Source organism: Malurus melanocephalus, unplaced genomic scaffold, assembly GCF_030028575.1.
Source record: "Malurus melanocephalus ecotype Western Australia unplaced genomic scaffold, MMel_1.1 scaffold_126, whole genome shotgun sequence".
Lineage (NCBI taxonomy): Eukaryota > Metazoa > Chordata > Aves > Passeriformes > Maluridae > Malurus > Malurus melanocephalus.
In genome coordinates, this window is record NW_026623358.1 from 1,881,139 (window position 1) to 1,903,660 (window position 22,522).

Genomic DNA, 22,522 nt, shown 5'->3' on the forward strand with positions numbered 1-22,522 from the left:
TCCTACTTACATGAATTACTATGCCTGACGAATACGCTACAAGGAATCAGTGATTTTTGTCTTCAAGGAGACTACTTGTTAGCAAAGATTTGCAGAACTGTGCCCCAAGACTCCCACCAATCATTACCTAAATTGACAGAGATGCCTTTGCCGAGAAGACACGGATCTGCAAGGCCAGGGCCCTCTCCCTCAGGCACAATTAGTTTTTCTCCTGGGCCACAATGTGTTCTCAGTAATACCAACATAAATTTCAACTATTTCCTTTGATCCAGTAGAGCTTTCATTGCATTTACAGTGGAACAAGCAAAATCAGAATCAAGGCTTTTATATACAACTTTCAGGCACATTTCTGGATTTTAACACACACAAGCYTAGCTGCAATTGTTTCAAATGTTCTCCCAGCTATTTTTTCTCCCCTTTCCTATCCCCACATGAAACACTAACATATGCATTGTCTTTTATGGGCTAAGGAAGTGAAGGAAGGGGAGGGACTTCCAGGAATTTTTAATTTATATATTTTTCACCTAATATTTTAAAAAAAATTTATACATATATGAAACTATAAGTACAGACACCAAGAGAAAGAATTTGGAGTGCTCAGCCTAGTCCTTGCTTTCACATTTTTAAGCAACAGCACTCCAGCACAGCAAGGATAATTACTATTTTATAGTTCTCTCTACTTGCTTGTCTCCATTTGGATTTTGAAAAGCTCTCTACATTAAGRCTTCTCATTAGCCATGTGAAGCCCAGTACCCTAGAAACAGTATTTAATTCAACCATGACCTCCCTTCAGGGCATTTCCTGGCAAAAAAAATTGCCAGATGGAATAGCTGAAGACAGCCAAACATTGACTGCAAGGAAGTGCCAAAACAAAGGTCTTTATTGCTGATAAAAGCCATGGAAACATCAGAATGCAAAACAAAGGTACTGCCTTTTTTTCACCTCCATCTGCTTCACTAAAGCTGTGATTGCTGCTATCAYGGAATTGCAGGCACCAGTTTTCACYGAGATAAACTTTAGCACAGTAGCAAATGACAAAGGCAATTTTACTCCCTGTGTTAAATTACGATGTTTACTCTTACATTACTACCAAGCAAGTTCCTCACACCACGTCCTCATTTTCTGTGCTCTTTGCCACGCTCATACTTAGAAGCTAGGCCTGACAAAAAAAAAAATCGCTTTCATCATTAGCCCTGGCTATGCTAAAACAAAGCATGCTATGGTCTCTTTCCAAAAGAAAAAAAAGAGGGTGAACTCTCAGCCTCCACAATTCCCTATAACTCCTGTTACTCTGCAGGTCAAACCTGCCCATTAACAAGATCTGGTGTTTATAATACCCTGGATGCCAGTTCCACCATCTGGAAACCCATCTATCCAGAGTGCCCAAGAATAATTATGCTTACACTTGCATTGGATGAGGCTTGTCTGACACAGGTGGTCAGTGCCAGCTGTGCAGAGCAGCAAGGTTCATCCTYCTCTGCTCTTCACCACATTTTTAGCATAGCCAGCTCCTGAACAAGCAGAGAAGTCTGTAGACTTTTGAATACTTCCCTTCTAAGGTCTTCAAACTCACAGTGACCCAAAAGCCAAACCAAATTTCTCAGTGTCCACAACCATAAACCACTTGAATGAATACATCAACCATCCTTACGCAGAGCAAAGCTAAACCAATACACSTAGAGCTGGACTACACCTGTAACATGGATACTGAACACTCCAAAGATGTATGCAACTGACCACTTGTGCCTGCACAGGAGCAGGAATAATCTGTACCAAATACAGGTGGCATTGTGCTGGCAGAACAGTTTTCATGCCAAGTCACATCAGCTGGACTTCTAATGACCACACAGCAATTATTGCATTAAAGAAATCATACCGCTTGCTGTCATAATTGCACTGGTACAAAAATCTAYATGCAGACCAGGCCTTAAATCAATTTAGGAAACGTACACAAGGGATTGTTCCTCTTTAATTACATAGCCATTTAAATAAATTTGTTTAAATCAAGACTTACGACCTGAATTAATTTTTTTTTAAGGAGTGTGGTTTCGTTACATGCATGCATGCTGACCTTTCAAATGAAAACATTGACTCTAACAGTGTGTTAGAGTCACTCTTAGGAGCTCAGAGTTTGTTATATGGATAATAAACAAAAAGCAGTAGGGTAAACACTTCTGTTTCAGGGGCGTGAAGAAATCAGAACAATTCAGAGCCACTTCGAATAATGCTGTAGCAAACAGACACTAACAGTGAAAGGGGTTGATATACAATAGTGGCCTGTGAAAAACACCTGTCTTGGCCATCCTGGAAATTTAACTCCATTTTCATCCTTGGTGCTCGGCCACCACTGTTGCACAATGGGAAAAYCTACTGCACATACAAAGAAAAAGACAGTGAGCTGCAATATGCTCCAAYACAGTTTACCTAGTTTTCAAACAAAAGCAGATAGAACAACATGTTTAATRTCTTGCAGAGCTTTTACCCCACCTCCATCAGGGGTTGTGCTCAACTATGCATGTCAGAGCACACAGCAAACCTCTGTCATGTACTGTCAATGTCAGGACTGAGAGGGTTTTAAGGAAAAAAAAATCAAAAAAAAAAAGAAACAAAGAGAGAACAGAGGCAACAGTGGGAAGGTTGAAAATCTAGTCATTTTATTTGCTCGACATATTTTCCCTTCTCTGCATTTATTTACATGTTCTATCTTAATTTATTATTTAATATTCTTTCAAAACCTGAAACTACAGAAGCAGCTTGCAAGTCCTTCCTTTACCTACACCACTGAACACTCAGTCCCTAAAAAAAAGTCCCTAAAACCAAGCAACAAGACAGAAAGTCACAGAGGGAAGGTCTGTTGAAGACAGATCAGACAGCCACACAGTACCACAGCAGGCATCACAGTGTCAAGAATGAAGGAACAAAGCTATGCAAGAAAGAATAACAACAACAAAAATAACAATAATAATAAAACCAAAATATCTGTCTTCCGATGTTTCCCATGTTATAGGAGTGCAATATTCTATTCTAGGAGTTAAATAATTACAATACTTAGCCTGGGCACAGCTCTAACACTATATACACACCTTTTATCAATGCCTTCTCTCACCTTCTTATAGAACCAAGCTATGCTGCGCATTTTCTGTTTGTGCAACACCACAGCTGTGCCATCTTAACAAAAAAAAAAAACAAACAAACAGCTGCACAAGATGTTGTCTATGTGATAYTCACTGTACAAACCGTGCCAGCAAGTGAAATATAAAAGCAGATCCTCACTAGCACAGCCACAAGGCTAGACATGCATGTCTACACCTTTAGCACCAAWGCCTCCTTCGCTCATGGGAGATATTTTACTACTTCCAGCCCTTTTYTAGTTAGCTCACACTAGCCAAATCTTCCTCAGCCATGCCAGAAACCACGCCTCAGAGCTACCTACCTCTTCTGTCCATTTGGAATGCCAAATCAAGATGTTATTTCACTGCTAGTGCTGATGCATTGCTGTTAACAGTGGCACAGGCACCCTGGGAGGACCCATGCTGCAAACAGCCCTGGTGTGCACTGTCTTTGRATAGATAAGTTCTTCCAGAACCACAGACAGTAGAAAAAATAGCTGTATTTCTCATCATTGCTAACACAATGTAGTGCAGAAGAGTGCAACAGCAGTGTTCAAAGCATGCTGAAATTATAAAGYTCATAAGGACTTGTCTACATAAAGATTTACCAAAAAAAAAAAACCAAAAAAAACAAAAAAAAAAAAAAAACCAAAAAAAAACCAAAAAAAACAAAACAAAAAAAAAAACCAAGACCCCTGACCCATATATTCAAAGAAAGATTTCTCTTCAAAGTATCACCCCTGACTACAGGCTCTGTCTAACAAAGCATGACATATCAAATCAAACACTGGCAGAGGTCAGCACTGCTCTCCCTTTTTTTCACTTCACCATGCCAAAGGTCCAAGCCCCTGGCATTCAAGCAGATGGAAGCAGGGTGTCTGCACTCCAGCACATTTTGTCATTTAAATCACAAGAAGTAAGCCTTGAGCTGTCATTTGTTTCAACCAACTCACCTACAGAGCACAGTAAAATCTGACARTGGACAGTAACCTACCAAACCTGAGAGATGCTGCTTTCCACATCTCCCCTCCTCCAGCTGAGTGGCTGAGGCTACACCTGCAGCCATCCTGAGGAGATTCAGCCCAATCCACTTCAGCTGCCCACACTGATCTGAAGAGACAGCACCTCCAGAATAACATCTTGGGATCACCAAGGCCACGGACTCTGTTTAAAAACAGCAGGGAGGAAACTGCAGCAACACAAACCGACCTGACTGGACACAGGATTGCAGYAGGATCTTCATGTCTAACACTGTCTGAAACAAACACTGCCATTGCAACCAGCTATGGTTCCTTATGCTAGGCAAATTTCGGTGTGTCATCACAGCATGAGCCCAGGGCCACAGTATTCCAAGTCTGCTCCATACTAGGCTCCCAACCTAATACCACTGCAACAAGAGAGCTGCTGGCTACTTTCACACAAAAGAAAGCAACTGGGAAAAATGAAAACATACCTTGCATTTGAAGGTCAGAAAGCAAAAAACTGGTGAGGATTTGGTTTTTTTAATTATTATTTTTATTAGTTTAGTTTTCAAATCAAACAGTGGTTCATTCAGACCACCTGAACAATGGTCTTTACCTTAACTGGCTCAGAGGCCAAATATCTCTGTAGGAATTTTACAAGAGTAATACTGGAATTAAAGGTCTGCAGTACTGAGAGAAAAAGGTCAATGGAAGAGTTAGAGATGCCATTTTCTGTGGTATACTTTCATGACTCAAGTAGAAGGATGACATGCAGCYGATTGCCAGCAGGCTCTTTGGACTGCCTTTCCAATAAATGTAAAAAAAGGACATCACAGGCTTTGCTAGCTCGGCTGATTAAAGATAGACAGCACTTCATCTGACTTGTTTCACAATAAGATGACCATAATTCACATTTAATATGCCGCAAAGTCATCTGCCTCCTAAGTACAGGAGCATGTTCTGCTGAAAGTCACTCCTGTTAGGTCAAATTTAAACTCAATATTACAGGACAGAAATTAYATTGCTATTAATAATAAATATTCATTATAATGTTTTTCCTTAATAGGTCATCTCTTCCCAAAGAATCCTAATGCTTTTTAAACTCTGGACTGAGTTTTATTCATTTCTACAACCCTAACTTCGGCCTGATTTGCAAGGGTGGAGGAATGTAGAAATTAATTAGCGATTGCATCAGATCTGTAAATTACTTCACTGCAGCTTGATGTTCCTCCCAYCCCAGAGGTAGAGGTAGATCCAGCAATAATACTGTCAGTGCTTTAACAAGGAGTTCTCACAAACACATTTCAGACAGCAGGCCTATACTACACGCCTGTGTGGTGCCAGTGCTTCCTGTGAAGGGGTGGGAAGGTAAGAATGTCAGCAGTACTATTTATGTTCCTCTCTAAATAAAGATGCTCCCTCATGACCACRATCAAGTATAGAAGAACCACCAATCAGCAAAAGAATCTAAGTACTCCTTAAGAGGAGCAGCTTCTGGAGGGCTGGGAAAGTCATCCTCTGTGTAGTCCCCAGGCAGAATGGACTCCTACCATGCACTACTACAACATAAACATTCTAAAAACTAATACTACACAGACGTGGCTGCAAACATGCGCAGTAAATATTTAACAGCTCAGTGTTCCTGTCCTTAAATTGGGATGAAAGAGTAAGCAAAACAACTGTAAATAGAATCAAGGATAACATCTCCAGAGATATGCTAAACATCTGGTACTTGAGTCTTCTCAAAAGCAAAACATTTGCTCCCCAGAAACACTTATGTGGAACTYGGGAATAAATTCTCTTTATCCAAGCTGACTAGACACAAACACCAACAGGACTAGGCAGGTAGAAACATCTGTGCCTTCAAGACAAAATGTCACCAAGGCCTTCTCCGAACCACCCGCAATACATCACTTCACCTGATGTGGCAGCTACACAATCACACAAAGCAACTGTTTCAGTCAGGATCTGAAGAACATCATATCTAATTGACTGAGGAAGGATTACACTGGGAAAAGTCACATGCTGACAGCGTTGAACTAAGTGGAGGGTCATATCATATTGTCTGTGCTACCAACTCTTCTGATGCTGGGCACATATAGGCACCCTGGTGATATGTTTCAACCATCCCTGSATGCAAAAAAATCTCCCCTGCCTGATCAGGCTTGGGATACAACTGTACTGCTGACGCATGTGGGCAAGGGAAAAGAGGACAACTCCTAGCAAACAGTTTCAGTTCAGTGAGAAGGGAAACTGCCCCTATTCAACAGYAGGATTGTTCTTAATGCTTACCTAAATATTCATCCATTGATCTTTCTTGACCACCAAGCAGCAAGTCAGTCAGGACATTAGTTTTGTATTATGCTCCAGGGAGCAAACACAAAGCGGTATTAAAAAGAGCTCTTAAATGAGCAGGACAGACCAGAGGCAAGAAAGGAAAAGGGTCAATCAGGCCCATTTTGTAGAAGCAAACAAGGAATTTGATTSCTTTAATCTAAGTGACAGAGGCCATCCGTGTATTTCACACAAAATACCATGGGTTTTATTTGTGCTTTTGGTTGCTGTTCAAATTAGCTTGGATTCAAATTCTCTCTTGATCTGTCTATTGCAAAGACTTGCCCAATATTGATCTGACTCCTAAGAAAACTAGAAAACTACCATAGAATCAGATGCAGCTCAAGAACCTGTTTCTAGTAGAGATGGGCACYAGAGGTTTAGAGGAAAAGTTAACAGGACAAGTTTGAAGTTTTATTTCTCCCGTTTTCTCCCCTCAACAGCTGCCAGGACTTTTGGGGACTTCCTCAGCTGGGACGTGTATTTATGCATTTCTGTTTCAACAGCAGTTGAAGGACCACTGTGCCAAAAACACCTTTCGAGCAGCAATACATCTACATGTCAGGCACATCGATGAAAACAGAACAACTGAGTCCTTGCTACTGAGCGGCCAGAATCAAACACAGCTGCAGGGACACCTGTTTCACCCCACCTTCACCCTTGGAGTCTGTATCMGAAATAGGCCAGAGTGGACTTAATGTGCTGCAAATTCACAGTGTAAACACAGCTCTAGATGGGTGATGGAAACACCAGCTGCTTCCTTGAGCTTTTACTTATTAATAATGAAACTTCACCAAACGACAACACAGCTTTGAGAAACGAAATCATTTAAAATAAAACACAAGTACCAAAGAAAAGTTGGTCCCTGTCTCTTCCCAGGCCAGAAATGCACCCTGTAACACAGAAGCCAGACATGCATGCTATTAACAAACAGCTCCTATCTTCCTCAACCTCTTCCACTGCAATGTTTATCATGTTTAGACCTTCTAAAGCATCCATCTGTAAAACCTCTGCTATCCCCATCTATGTCCTATCACTAGCTGATACATGACATTTCATGTGTGAAATTTCAAGAGTGAGGAATGTTTGTCCATGTTTTGCTTTCCTCAGTCTATACAACATGGCCCCTGTTTACCAGAGRCTTCTGAATCTCCCACTTGAATTGCACTCTCTCCCATAAACCAGAAAATTCATTGATGAAAGGAAAATAATTGTTCCAAGGCACAGCAGTTCCCAAGCCATGAAAGACAGGCAGGACCAGGAGATGGAGCTGCCAGCAGAGAAATATTCCTCTCAGCAGTTTGGGAACTGCTGCTCCAGCTCCCTGTTTGCACCTATAAGAACATCTAAGAACTTCCATTCTTATAGACCCAATGTCTCTATTTTAAAAATTGAGAAATTTACCTCTGAAATAATTGCGAGAGGAGTTATTTGTAGACCAAGATATATTTCTGTAATAATCCTTTAAGCAAAAAATTTTTAAAAACCCAGATGTTGCACATTATTGCCTTGTAACCTGTTTAATCCCTGTTTAATGACCATTCCATGCATTTTTACACAAACTTTGTTACCCCTACAACAAATAATAACTGCTGGGGAAAGAGAGGAAACACTTTAACTAGAGGCAAAAGGGAACCAAGAATGGTGCTGTTCTAATAAAACAGGGAGAAAACACGTTTTTTCCTGCTCTGGTCTGTTGCTAGCAGATTGCATCAGCAAGTTACCATTAACATTAAGTATATAAATTTATAGAACCATTCATAAATTCAGCTCACATTTGGAACAGATTTTTTTTTTCTTCTTTAGCTGYAAATATTCAGAGGACAAAATATATTATTACTTTATCATGCTAGACATGTGTCTGGTCTTCTGAGAAAAAGCACACCAATTGTGTTTCTTTGTTATTTCAGAAATTTTGTTCTTCTACCAGATGCCTTGTGTCTGCCTGAAACCTCATGGGACTCTACCTCCAAGAGCACAGGCAAGCCAGGACACTTCCCTGAACAGCACCTGCAGGAAGAGTGTTACAGGAAAACTGACACAATTGTCATCAAATTAATGTGTGCCAAACGTGAAACCTTGCTACCTCACACTGTCCTTTATGTACATTTTGTGGGATATGCATTCATTGCTTCTACATTACAAATTCACCCACACATCATTCTGGCAAGCAAGTCAGGCTTCTGGTGCAAGTGTAGCAGCTTCAGGAAAGGTGTATTGTAAAAGAAAAGCAAAYGTTCTGACTCAAAGAACAAGCATCTCCAAATAAACACTGAGCAAAGATTCCAGACAAATGCTTACACTGTACTTAAGACAGGATTTTTTCTTTAGGTGCTAACTTAATTTCCTTAATTGCTTGATTTTAAATGTTGAAAACACTAGCTGGCTGCRATATTAGCAGCATTTGAATGGCGACTAATTCTAATGAGTATGCTAGTAGCAATGGAACACTACGACATGCCACACACATTTATGAGGCTGAAAGAGATAGCAATCAGCCTACATAGCCGCAGCCCCAGAGCCGAACCAGCCGCCCAGGCTCATTAACCTCCACGCTCTCTGCGACGACACCTCGCAGCGTTTTCCCGTCATTTTCATCCGCCTCTTCCCCCACCTATATCTGTGGGGACAAATTAAGACTTCTTTACTGCAGAGGATGCTTCCACTAAAATCCATCGGAAAGCCAGTGTCCGGGRACCAGAGATTAAGAAGCTGGAAGAGTAAAGCCCAGACTTGCACCCATACACGAGAAAGCGAGATGCGACCCGTTTTTGCACGCCTGAAACCAGAGCAGCTCACCACAGTGCATGCCTACTTTCTCAGTCCCTCCTTCCCTTTGTACGTGAGCTTCGCTAAGCCTCGGCTGCAACATCGTTTCCTCTGCTGTCACCGCTTCCTGCCTCCCTGCCTGCTTCCCACCTGGGGTCCGAGGCCGAGGGCAGCGCGGACACCCGCACTCCCCGAGCAGCGCGGTTTCCCCAGGGCGGGAGCCATGCTCGGATCCCCGCTGCCCTGCCAGGCGCGGATGGGAACCGCCGGCCAAACATCCCGGGCGGGATGGTTATTTCCTCCCTTCTACCGCGACTTTCTCCTTTTTACCACGACATGGATGACACCTGCTCTCCCTCCCGCACCGTTGGGTGTCAGGCCCGGCCCTGCCCTGCCCAGGCTTGCCCGAGTATCCCGGAGGGGCGGGTCCCCCGGTGCCAAGGGACCTCGCCGGCGGGGACCGGGGATACGGGATGTCACACCGAGCTGCCGCGGCGCCATACCCCGCGCCCCGCCGGTCCTCGGCCTGAATCCGCGGCTCAGCCAGCCCGTTTCCGGAGACACGGAGAATGGGGAAGAGGGGTSAAGAGTAAAGCGAAGGGAAAACTCCGCGCTGAGGGGCGGCTCAATTCCATTCAGCCCGACTCGAGCTCGAACCCCGAGYCCGAGGCGGGGTCGCCCCCCCGGCCGCCCACACTCACCCAGGGTCTTGACGGCGACCTGCCGGGTGAGCGGCGGCGGCAGGTTGACGCAGACCAGGTCGACGTCCTGATGCAGCAGCACCTCGTCGATGCGGCTGGTGTAGAAAGGGACGCTCATCTCCTTGGCCAGCTCCTCCGCCTCCTCGGGCGTGCGGCCCCACAGCGCCTTCACGGCGAAGCCCTCCGCCTTGAGCAGCGGCACGATCACCCGCGCCGTCAGCCCGGTGCCGAACACCCCCACSCCGGGCAGCATGGCGGCGGCGAGGCGAGGCGCTCCCTCCTTCTCTCAGCGGGGAGAGGGAGGCAGCCCCCGCTCTATACTGCTGCTACTGCTGCTGCTGTTGCTGCCGCCGTCGCCGCCGCCGCCGCCGGGGCCGGGACCGGCCGCCCCCCGCCTCAGCAGCGCCGCGGCCGCCGGCTGCTCCGCCATGCTCGCACCATCACACACAGCCCCGCGGAGGCGCCGGCGCTGCGCTCCCTTCCGAGGCTCTCAGGGGAGACCCTGCGCCCTTCCCGGGCGGCCGCGCGGACTCAGCGCCGCTCCTCTGCCATGTTCGCCGGCGCCCGCTCGCCAACGGGAGGGCGGTGCGTCCCTGTCACCTCCCGGGTGTTCCTGCACCGCCCGCACCGCCCCCGCCTCACCATTGGCGGCCGCCCGCCCCGGCACCGCCCCGGCACCGGCACCGGCGCCGCGGGGCGCCCCCTGGGAGCGGCGGGAGCGCTCGCCCGGCCTTGCGGTGCGTCCCGGAATGCGGGGCACGGTGCGGGCATCTCCCGCAGGTGCAGTCCGCGGCACCGTGGGGGTTTGCCATCCTCCTGGCGGGTCGGTGTCGGGGCATCTCCGGAGACTTCCCTCTCTCCCCCAACTCTTCCGCCACGGGTGAACGTCTGAGGGGTCGTAGTGATGGGGAGTCTTCGGAGTCACGTCCCAGTGAAGGCACAGGAGCTCTGGGAGAGCCACAGAGGCAGACTGGCGTGGTCTCGTCGTGTCCATCGTGCTGCGGTCCGTCTCCTCCTGGGACGGTCCGCCAGAACGGAGATGTCCCGGAGTACGAGGGGAGCTGCCCTGAGTCCCGGYAGCTGCCGTGCGCACCGTCGGATTCCAGAGCCCACCATCCGCGCTTCCCACCCTGGCGCCCTGCCGGGGATGCCCAGCCGRTATCTCCACCACCCATCCCACATTGGACTGTTGTTCATTTACTCCCCCTACAAATAACAAGACTTTTCAGCTTTACTGGAACACTGGTTGTCCCTTTTTTTTCCCCAGCAAAGCATCAGTATGACAATCCCCTTCTCCATGGGTTGGCTTACATAGCTCAAAAACTTCGGATTTGCTACGGCGGCTTGGGAAGATTTAACCACTGCTGCCCAGTCCATAGCATTTGTCCAGGGTCTCTGGAGGCCTGCAAGAAGCCCAGGCAGGGCAGTAAGCAGCCCAGGCATGTAAATTTACTGCAGGCAGGAATCCTGCCTGCAGACCCAATCCCTGCTCTGCCTCAGGAATGCCTGGTTTGCTGAAGGCAAATGAGGGATTTCATAAAYGGGTGCAAGCAACTCATCAAATCATAAAATCATAAAATCACAGAATGGCTTTGTTTGGAAAAGACCTTGAAGAGTATTTAGTTCCAGCCTCTCTGCCATGGGCAGGAACATSAGGTTGCTTCCACTACATCAGGTTGCTCAAAGCCCCGTCCAACCTGTCCTTGAACATCTCCCGAGATGGGACARCCRCAGCTTCTCTGGGCAACCTGTTCTGATGTCTCACCAATCTCATGGTGAAGAATTTCTTCCTCATGTCTAATCTAAACCCACCTTCTCTCAATTTAAAACCACTGGCCCTTGTCCTATGACTACATGCCCTTGTRAAAACTCCCTTTTCAGAAGAGGAAATCTTCCAGCTCCACTGCAGTGCCCTGTGCCAGCTCCTGTTCATCCCACATTGCCCCCTGTCTGGGCTGAATGCTGGGTCTCCAGTCACTCTCCTGCCAACCTGGATGCTGCCAGGTGGGTCTGGGAGCAGGTGAGGGCTGYGGTGCCCATTGGCCTCACACAGGTCTGTGCATAGCTCATTCCCACAGGGGYGAATCTCTGCCTGGCTCTGCACAGATACCAGCCTCTCTGAGAGGWCAGTAGCTCCTGTGAGTGCCACACAGTTACCTCAATGGCTGTCTGACTCTTTGAAAGTAAAATTACAAAACATCCTACTTCGAATTGGATGATAAGAATAAAGACACTTTTCTACATATTGTCTTCTTTACCAGTTCCTAGGAGAATGGAGGAGAAGAGTAAGGAAGAAAAGGCAGAAAGGAACAAGAAGAAAGTAAAGGAAAAAGAAAATGGTAAGAAACTACAAAAGAAATTAAAAACCTTTCCTATATAACACCTCTGGAAATGTACCAGGACAATGTTGGAAATACAATACACCAGTGTTGAAAAAAATTAGTCTTGGAAGACAGCACTCTTGTCTCATAATCTGTAAATAGGTGAGTGGGGCTTTTTTTCCCTGCCACCATCTCACAGCAAACACTTCTTTGTTACAAAAAGCAGAGACACCAAAGGCTTGATGCGAGTTAAACATGTTTTGCTTTCCATGTGCTATTAGCACTGAAGTGAAGRAGATGGATACTCTAGCTTCTGAGAATTGAAATACAATCCAGATCTATTTGTCAGTGAACCACAGGGATATTACCTTTCTTTAAAACACAAAGATTGCTTTGGGCTCTCCATCAGACATTCAAACCTGCTGATATGGTTTGCTCACAGGATGAGAATTTGGTATATCTGTCTTGTCTTGCTTTGGTATATTGCTTGTCTCTGCATAATAAAAAAACTTCAAAAAAAGTAGCCAGGTTAGAGGAACAGGCTAAATACGTGAAGGTTGAAGAGAAGCAGATGGTATGTGCTTATTTAGTCAATATATAGCTTTTATTATTTTAGTAAGCACAAGCCACTTTATGAAGTTCTGTGTAAGGTCCCTATTTTGGGAAATATTTGGTAATGTATTCAAACTGGAAATTAAGGACTAGGCAATGAAATTATTATATTCAGCTATGTTCACTGTTTCCCTAAAAAAAAATTCCCTTGCTTTACTTTCAAATACTTTTGCTCCAGTTAGGTTAACATAACTTTGCAGAGTTAAGCTGAGCAGATGGCACCTAGCCCTCAGTACTGCAGCAGCCAAGTCACCCTCTGAGCAACCTGAATTATCATGTCTGCAGCAGCCCTGTGTTCCCCCTCATTTGTTACAGGGACTTTTGGGGACACACTGCAGATTGTTCGTGTTGGAGCGGGATCAAGTCTTTCTCAACTAATTGCATGAGATAGGGCCATCTATTGCCACACCTGCCTGTCCTCATGAGCACCCAGAAGGACTGAGGGTAACCAGTGAAAGGCAATTGGCCTTTCAGGAATGCAGACCATGTCCTCATGACACTGTCAGCAACTGCAAACACAAGTGAAACCAGAATTTTTGCTCAAATCCACATTGCCACTGCTGCCATTTACCTCTGACTTGAAATCAGAAATCTGGGCAAGATTTTTTTGTGCAAAACAAAACAGATTAAGACAACAGCAAAGTGCCTCACATTGAAGGATGTGTCTAACCAGGATTGAGGTTCCCTGGGTTGAGTGTATTGAACTATGGAGCCTTTCCWACTCTGTATATTAGACCTTTACACTTCTAAACATGTCAGTGTTGTCAAGGGAGCCAGCATTTTGTTACTAAGGCTGCTCTTCTTTTATAACTCCGAGGTCAAAATTATTTGCATGGAAATAATGTTGCTTCAGAGATGGGGGGAAAGTAGTGATTCAAATCCGTCTGGTTCTCCTACTCAGCCATACTGACTCATCCACAGCTTTAATGTGCAGCACAAGAAAGAATGTCTGAGATGAGTTGCTCAAGTCCTTTTTTACATCTAATGTCACACAAGTGGCAGTTTCCCAAGCTGATAGAAATTTCTTCTTCTGGAGAGCAAGTTTGTTTTAGTGTCTCTTTGAGTGCATTTCCACTGAGACAATCCACAGAAGTTCTCGTTCTAAGATCTGAAGGCAGGAATTGCTTTAATATTTGTAGTATTAACTGCAACAGAGAAAACTAGAGTAGACCACATTCCTAGCAAAGGGTTCATAATACATTCAACCCTTTAGTGTTCTGATCAATGGGATTTGTGACCACACCTGAGGTCTCTGAGCCTGTTCATTATGATTTCTGCATTTATTCCTTCTCACTTGTCAGAGCCTTTCTTCAGAAGATGGGTATGCCAAGCATGGATGCATTGTGAGGAAATGTCCAAGGCTTCAAGAAACTGCATCACTAACAAGATGTTTGTGAAGGCATTGCTGTTCTGTTCACTAAGGCACAGAGGAGGACCTAAATAAGTACATTTTCCCCTATTTGACAATCTATGACATCCTATGAAGACAAGTGCACATATTCTCACTTTACATGTGGAGAAACTGAGGCTCAGAGAAAATGAGTGCAATGTTCTCTGTTGTTCTCTGTTGGGCCTTTTTGGGTTTTTGAGGACAACTAGRTACCCAAAATAAAACACTCAGCTGGCATACACTTATCGTTCTGGTCTGGCTGGCTTTCCTGAGCTCCTAGTGATCACAGTTAAATAGCATAAGAATGCAGGTGGAGATCCTGTTAGCACAGATGTACATGGGATCAACTAATGCAAGCAGGGAATAGACCCACAGCTACGTGGGTACAACCAGGAYCCATGATGGTGTAATATGTGCTCAAACCTCATGTCAGTCACTCCCTCCTGACAGAAACATGGGTGTATGCAGCAAACATGGAGGCACTGCATCAACAGCTGTGTTGCATGCACCCGGTTATAAAATCACTCAGATGCCCTCAGCAAACCAGGCATTCCTGAGAAAGACCTAGAACACAGCACCAGGTACTGGGTCTGCAGAGGAGAAAGGATTCTTGACCACAGTAAATTTATCTTTCTGTGCTTTGGCTGTTTGCTGCTCTGCCTGGGCTTCTTCCAGGCCTCCAAAGACCCTGGACATGTGCCATGGACTGGGCAGTGGTAGCTAAACCTTCCTAAGCCATTTTAGCAAATCTATGGTTGTTGAATGATGTAAGTAGACCCATGGAGAAGGGGATTGTCATATGAGTACTTCCGAAAAAAAAAGTACTTAGTAGCAGTACTTAGAGAAAAAAAAAGCAATAGTGGAAATGGGTCATATAGAAATTCTTAATTCTGAAAAACGATTTTGAGCCTAAGCAGTAGTTTGTGTCATACCACACTTGTTAAGTGTTGTGCAAGTTGCTGTAATATGCAGCCAAAGTGGTTATTATTTTAGCAATATTGCATTGCACATTGCTTGCAGGGCACCCAAGATGTTGCTTTGGGATGAAAATAGCAGAGAATCATCACTTTATCAGTCATGCAGGCGTGGATGAAAGYGAGCATGTGTTGTGATTTCTAGAGTTCTAAGCCTGCCCATACAAGGTGGGATTTGAAAGGGTTCAGTTTCTCAGAAACCCCCTTTTTATCAGAAAGTCATGGAATCATAAAATGGTTTGGATGATAAGACACCTTAAAGAGCATCTAGTTCCAGCCCTTCTGCCATGGGCAGGAGCACCTTCCACTACATCAGGTCGCTCAAAGCCCCATCCAACCTGGTCTTGAACAYTTCTAGGGATGGGGCAGACACAACGTCTTTGCGCAATGTGTTCCAGTGCTTCACCACCCTAATGCTGCAGATCYTCTTCCTGATATCTAATCTAAACCTGCCCTCTTTCAATTTCAAACCATTGCCTCTAACCATCTACCCAAATAAAAACTCCCTCTCCCTCCTTTTTATAACCAGCCCTTAATATAACAGAGCAAAGAGGTCTCACTGAAGCCTTCTCTTCTCCAGGCTGAACAACCCCAACTCTCTCAGTCTGTTTCCACAGGAGAGTTTGAAGAGCAGATCTGTGATCAGCCATGCCGTTTTCCTGCTTACTTTTCTTGATTCCCTACACACCAGGAAGCGGAGCTCTTGCACTCTTTGAAAAGTGGCCAAGGAATGTAAATCAAGACTGTTCCATGTTAGAATTAGTTGCCTCCCTCCTTAATTGTCTTGTCTCAGAAAGCAGTTGGGATTTCAATGTGAAACCTTAATGGAGAGGTATGGAACAGGTTTGCAAGAAACCTTAATGGAGAGGTATGGAACAGGTTTCAAAGGAAAATATATCTGTTGCATGAATTATGTTTAATTGCCAGATATGCTAAATACTGCAGCCATGGACAGCCTTCCAGAATACTCAAATCTCTTCCATTTCACCATGGAAGACCTGCTGCTGTGTAACAAAGGCTCAGTGATTCGGCAGAGTAGGAAGGAATATCAGTCTACCTGTTGAAACAAGCCCATATCCTGTGCACACCAGAAAGATAGTGAATCCCAGGAGCATCTCATTCTTGGAAATAGATGAACCAGCTAATTGTCTCTGGAGAGTGCTCTCATCTCATGCAGGATTGTGTYCTGCTGCAGTCTTTACATATATATATTTTAGTGATATTCAGTACAGAAACTTGCACTTTTCCTGTAATCTGTCCGAGGGTGCGGATTGGTTTGCTTCCTGGACACACTGAAATGTCAACCTTTTCTTTCCCTGCTAAGAAGGGAAATGTACTGAAGCAGTGGTATTTACTGCATTATCTACTGAGCTCCCTGCCAGCCTGAAGTATGATCYTATGATCCCAGGCAGCCTTCCTCATTAGCTTCCAATTAAATTTTGAATTTATGGCACTAGCAATTTGAGCTRTGGATTGGTACTGTGATTGTTGTTAAACTGAAAAAATAAATGCAAGTTAATAAGTCTTTCTTTCTTATGCATTGAGGGAAAAAAGGAGAAAAAGCATTAGCTAGGTCCAAGCTAGCACTGTAGCATGAGCAAGCTTAGTGCAGTTTGCTTTCAGATATTTTCAGATATTGGTGTGCCTCTGCACAACTATTGCTCCCTTAAAATCATTCTCTTAAAGACTGTAACACCATTAAATCTCAGGCCTTAGACTTGCCAGCTGTACTGATGTGATTGTGTTGAAGTCTGGCCTGCCTTACCTGCTCTGTGACCTTGCTTCRTTAAATSAATAAYAGTYAGTCATGTCTCRTTTWAYTTACAAAGGGTAATTTCAGTCCAGTCCAGTTTCTAGGCTCCTGGTTCTTTGAGATTTCTCCTTCATCTGCAATAGTAAATCCATTACTTTTTGTTATTTCTGGGTGTTCTTTCTTCAATCCAGGCAAATATTGAAACTTTACAGTGTCTGCAGTGGAGCAGTTGAGTTTCGTCATCCTCGGGAAAGCAGCAATATCTCCTGGTCAGCAGATGAAAGCCTGTCCAGGCCTGAGGTCCCTTGGGTCCCCGTGCACAATGGGGTGAGGAGAGGATGCTGTCAAGTGCTTCAGGGGATCAGAAACTTATAGCGCTGGTTTCCTTATARCAAAGAAACCATCAGATGTTTTTTTAATTCTCTCCCTCCTAAGACCCAAAGGTATTTCTCAGCTTTTTCGAAGCTGTAGACTTCCTCTTTGAAATCAGGCTTAATTGCTTCCCCTTCCTCTTTCTGCCTTGCCCTGTGTGTGCCATCATTCAGAGCAGGTTGTGCCCTTGTGTGCCCAAAGGAGCACAGTAAAATGATTTCTGATATCCAGACCTGAATCATCACTGTCAAAATGTATAGGAGAGAGTGAYGACTGTCTCATGAAATCTGCAAACTGAGTTAGGCAACAAGGCACCAGTTTTAATGAGGTTATGCTTTTGAGGTGGTCTTTGAAATCATAGCTGGTAGAGACTSGGTCCCAACTGAAGATAAACAGATAAAATTTCCACACCAGAATTCCCTGTTAATATTTAGGCAAGGGTTAATCTTCATCTTGAAATTAAAATACGTCCTTCAAAGGAACTYTGTTTAAGACAAGAATGTTTCTTCAGAAGTATTTTAATACCTCAGATAACTCTGTGTATCATCATCTTCAGATCTTAATCATTAGGAATAAAATGGACACCTAGCATTTTAGAAACTGGTGTAGCAACTGTGGTTTATTAAATAAACCCTCATGAAAGGACTTCATAAATTCTCATCCAAGTGAAGGCTACGGCAGGGAATTCCAGTTGTCCCATGTCTCACCTATAATGCACAGGACAGTGTTCCAGCTGGGTATGTGCCTTTCTGATACTTAAGGACACACCACCTTTCAATATGGGACAAATGACCGAATGTGGATGAATGAGGATCACCCAGTTATAGGAGAATTTTTTTTTTTAATATTAATAAGTCTGCATGATAGCACTCAGCACTTCTAATATTAGAAAATCATGGCAACAAAGAAAGTAGGGCAGCTGAATTAAGGACAGTGTGGAATCATGAATCTAATACAGCACACATCGGGCTGCGTCCCACATATACCCTATGTGGGACACTGTCAAATGTATGACTGTGCCCCTATTGTTCTAACAAAAGACAAAGGAGGGTGCTGGATACAGCAGTGCAATCACTGGCAGTTAGAGGTTAATATCTCTGTCAGRTGCATAATTTTTATAACTTACCATGAAAAGCTAGGCTGGTTTTAATCACATTTGCAAATCATTTTACAAATCYATTTACCCTCAGACTTTGGAATTAACCAGATTTGATTGCAGAGAGAAATACTTTCCAGTGCTGTGAACTTTGTGTTTGGGCAAGGCTCAAAGGCAAGTCAAAAATATGCATGAAGCACTTGCCATGAAATCATGCATATCTCAAAAGGAGAGATGCTCACATTTTCTTTCATTCATTTCACACTTGAAAAAAGGCAGACATTTCAGACACCAGCTGAGGGAAGGAGAATGTCTGTATTTGAGCGCTGGAATTTGATGTTCTCATCCCTGCATTGTTTTTATCATTTCAGATATCTGAACAAAGAATTGCTGTGTAGCTCATCTGGCATAGAAAATGGTCCAGAATTAAGTTGTGACTCATTTTCATGACAATTAAGGAGGAGGAAATATCAACTCTTTTCTCACAGAAAGTACCCTAAGCCTAGATTCAAAGCAGTTTCACGTGGGTGCAAATTCTCTGCGTTAAACTCCTGAAATATGTASAGTCACAAGGTTTTACAATCCTGCAGTTATGCCTTTCAGTCAAGGCAGACAAACCTGCCTTCAGTCAGCTCTCTGCCATCAGACTTGAAGTGGAGCTAAGCAATASATAACGACTTTTAGCAGCACCCAGTGTCATCTCCTGTTTCTCTTTATCCCCTGGGCAGTGCATCATACAATGGTATTTGATCTGAATATTGATGGCTGCCAGCATGCTACGCTCAGCATGTTTATTTGGGAAAGAAAAAAAAAAACAACAAAAAAACAAACAAACAAACAAACAAAAAAAAACAACATCAGAAAACCAAACCAAAACAACAGAACCCAAAAGTAATGGCAAACAGTCTTGGAACAATTCAGAGGCAACAAGCTAGCATCAGGGAATTTGGTGACCTGCATGCACAGCAACATACCAGCACAAGGACATGGCTGGCCTTGGAAATGCCTCAGAGCTCACTTCCTATTCCTGGAAGGAGATATGAATGCAAGTGAGTGGTTTGGTGAGGTTTTGAAACTCCCATTGGCAACCAGGGGAGAGCTGCAYTTGGGCTGACCTGGTTTAGTACAAAATGTGGGCAGGCTGTTCAGTGTGGAGTGACTCTGAGAGTCAGACAGAAAGGAGGGAGGAAGTGGATAAGTTCCAGGTAAGAAGCATCATAGTAAGAAGCCTCTCTTTCCCTGGGCTGAACCAATGTATCAAGACTGCTTTGCTATTCATCTCCAGACTTCCCAGGGTGCCAAACCCTATCTCTCTGCTTTTCTCCCTTCAGATGCAATGGGTCCCATTTTCCTCCATGTCCTAGGAATCTGACCTGTTGCAACTTGCCACTCCATGGARATCTCAGACTCTTTCAAGTATTTCTGGTCAGTCCTATCTGATTGTTTCAGAGGCACCTCTCCATCACCAGAGATCYGTGGGGAATGTAAATGAGTCAAGGGCAGAGAGATGTGTCTTTGGAGAGGTGAAAGGCCAAGCAGAAAGCAGCACAAGTGCCATGCTCCTCGGAAAGGCAGCAGAGAGAAAGGTGAGAAAAGCGCTTTTGCTGGAAGCTGTTGGTGAGGGAGGGCTGGGAGTGAGGGGAGATGAAGTGAAACGAGAGCCAGCAGTGACAGGGTTAGCAGCCTGCCACCTTCCTCCACCCTTTCGACCACAGAGGCACAAAAACTTGCTAGCTCCTGTTGTGAAAAATGAGCTTGGGTGGAGTGATTCATAYGTGTGGGATTTAAACAATCTATTTTAACTGTCACTTAAAGGAGAAAGCCAGTGACCTTGGCTAATGTTATCAGGTTTTATTCCTGTTTTATATTTTGTATTTAATAATTTTTCCAAAGAGCASATGATGCTTAGTAGCTGGTAACCACTGAGATTTCTCCACAGCACCTGAAGGTTTTTGCGTATTTCATACTTTCTTGTTTYGCTAACTCAGAATGTGATATGTGTAGGTTCAAATACTGAAACAACTGACATTTTCATTCAAATGTTTATGCTTTTAGCTGTTAAATATTTTATGTTTAGCTTTTATTATATTAGAAAAGGGCAAATGATATTGTGCACTTGCTAGGTAATTCAATTTTTTGTCTTAGTAGTTATGCTGAAATGCCTTTGGATAGAAATTAGGCTGTAATAATATACCAAGAGGCAGTACTAATTTGGATTATCAAATAAAGTCATATCAAATTATTTGGATATGAAAGAAGAAGAAGATGTCAAAATACGTTTTGTATTTAAAATTGACTATTATTATACAAAGAAAACTGATGCTCATGAAATAACTGCTAACTAGTGCTTGAACAGCCTGGAATGAGTAGATCTTAGTCCTGGTGTCTCCATTGATTCATAGACTGGAGGGTAGGAAAAAGAAATTTACAGATCTTTTAAGCAATTCTAATGGACAAGTGGTTGACCAAACTAAAATGAAGAAACTGAAATACAGGAAATACATTTTCTTCAAAGAAACAACTTGCAACAAAGGCTCCAAGTGAAAAATGCTTGTTTATTACTTCAATAAGTGATTGTCCTGGTTTATTTCATACCTTGACTCCCAACTTCAGTGCTCTGCCTTTCTTTAGAGCCTTGTTAGCCAATAAGTTACCAAAATACCGAGCTTTTAATTTGAGCAAACCCTGGACATCCTCACAAGCAAGGGCGCTCTYTTGTGAGCTGCAAGGTCATAGCTGGATTAGGAAGAATAGAAATATTCCATAGGAAGCAGGAGGGAGAGTCTGGGAGGGAGAGGCTGAGAGCTGCTGGGAGCCTGAATGCAAGGACAACCTTCCAAAAGGTCAGAGATGGGATTTCACATTCCCTCAGTGCAAATGGGGTGTTTGAATTTGATTCTTCAATTGAACTAATGCCTTAACTACATTACTTGAACTAATGCCTTAACTACGAGTTCACACATAAAAGGGAACTTATTGTCACTTCCAGACTTGCTGTTGCGGGAGATGAGATGAACTTTGACTCCTAATGCAGGACAGGTTGAGAAACACAGGTTTGAGCACCAYGGTGATAAAGCCATACATTGAAAGTAATGCTCCTCAAATCCAAAGCAACTTGCATCTTTTAAGAAACAAATCAAAAGGCTGCTCTGTGCAGACACTACCACCGCAGTTTTTCTTTGCAGCCAAATACCATTAGGGATGTTCAGTATTTGTATCTTCCCCATTCTGTCTGTTTATGCTGCCTTTGGCAATAATTTAATTTTGTTTTTAAATTATGTSATTTCCCACAGATCGCCTTCTGATATCTTGCAGACTGGTAGCTTCCAGACTGAAGGTTAAAAACTTTTGACCATGGGGGCTCAACAATTGAAAAACTAACTGCACAGAAAGGCTGGGAGCACAGAAGGAAAAAGTTGGATTTATGATTGCCAAAAATATTACATTTTCCTAAATCTAGCCTAAAGTAATTTTTCCATGTCACAATCAGCACACCCCAAAACAGAAACCAGATCTTCTGAGTTTCAAACCAAAGCTTCTCCCCTGGACCATGGTTACTGCATCTCCATTAATTTTGCATTCCCACATCTGGTAGAAAAGCACAGTTTTCAAGTCTTTAATTCCCAGTGAAACCTTCATTAACACCAAGAAGCTTCCAAGACAACCTTAACACTGCTGACTGACTCCCAATTTACTCCTCTAGAATTAGATTTGGCRCACAGATGGGACATGTTGATCATTTTCAGGAAAAAAGGTCTCTCTGGGGCTTTTTTGTAACATGTTGATTAGAACCATCCTGTTTCCATCAGGGAAAGTGGATGATTCATACCATGGGACCTTCTCTTCTGCATCATTCGTTTGCATTGGCCACCTTCCTACCACTGGAGGGAACCAAGATTCATCCTGGCCAGGCAGTCCAACCTCCTGAGAGATCCCTGTGAGGTCRAGGAGATTTCCAGAGGTGTCAGTCAGGCCATGTTCTGTGCTTGACACGGTGGAGTGCTTCTGACCGCAGCACTGGATAAATCAAGATACACAACTGCATATTGGRACTATGCAAACCAAGATGCTGAGGACTACATTTCCACAATCCATATTTTCTGGTCTGTTATCACATGAAGATTGAGC

At 43.9% G+C, this 22,522-nt stretch overlaps 1 protein-coding gene across 1 annotated transcript in view; it reads right to left on the minus strand.

The window, feature by feature from the left end:
- The window catches only part of GFOD1 (Gfo/Idh/MocA-like oxidoreductase domain containing 1), a 64,504-nt gene extending 54,029 nt beyond the window's left edge, over positions 1-10,475 (minus strand). Inside the window, exon 1 of the mRNA XM_057370455.1 lies at positions 9,877-10,475. Within this exon, the coding sequence (XP_057226438.1) occupies positions 9,877-10,129 (253 nt within the window). The 5' untranslated portion in view covers positions 10,130-10,475. The remainder of the gene's footprint in view (positions 1-9,876) is intronic.
- Between the last annotated feature and the right edge of the window lie 12,047 nt (positions 10,476-22,522).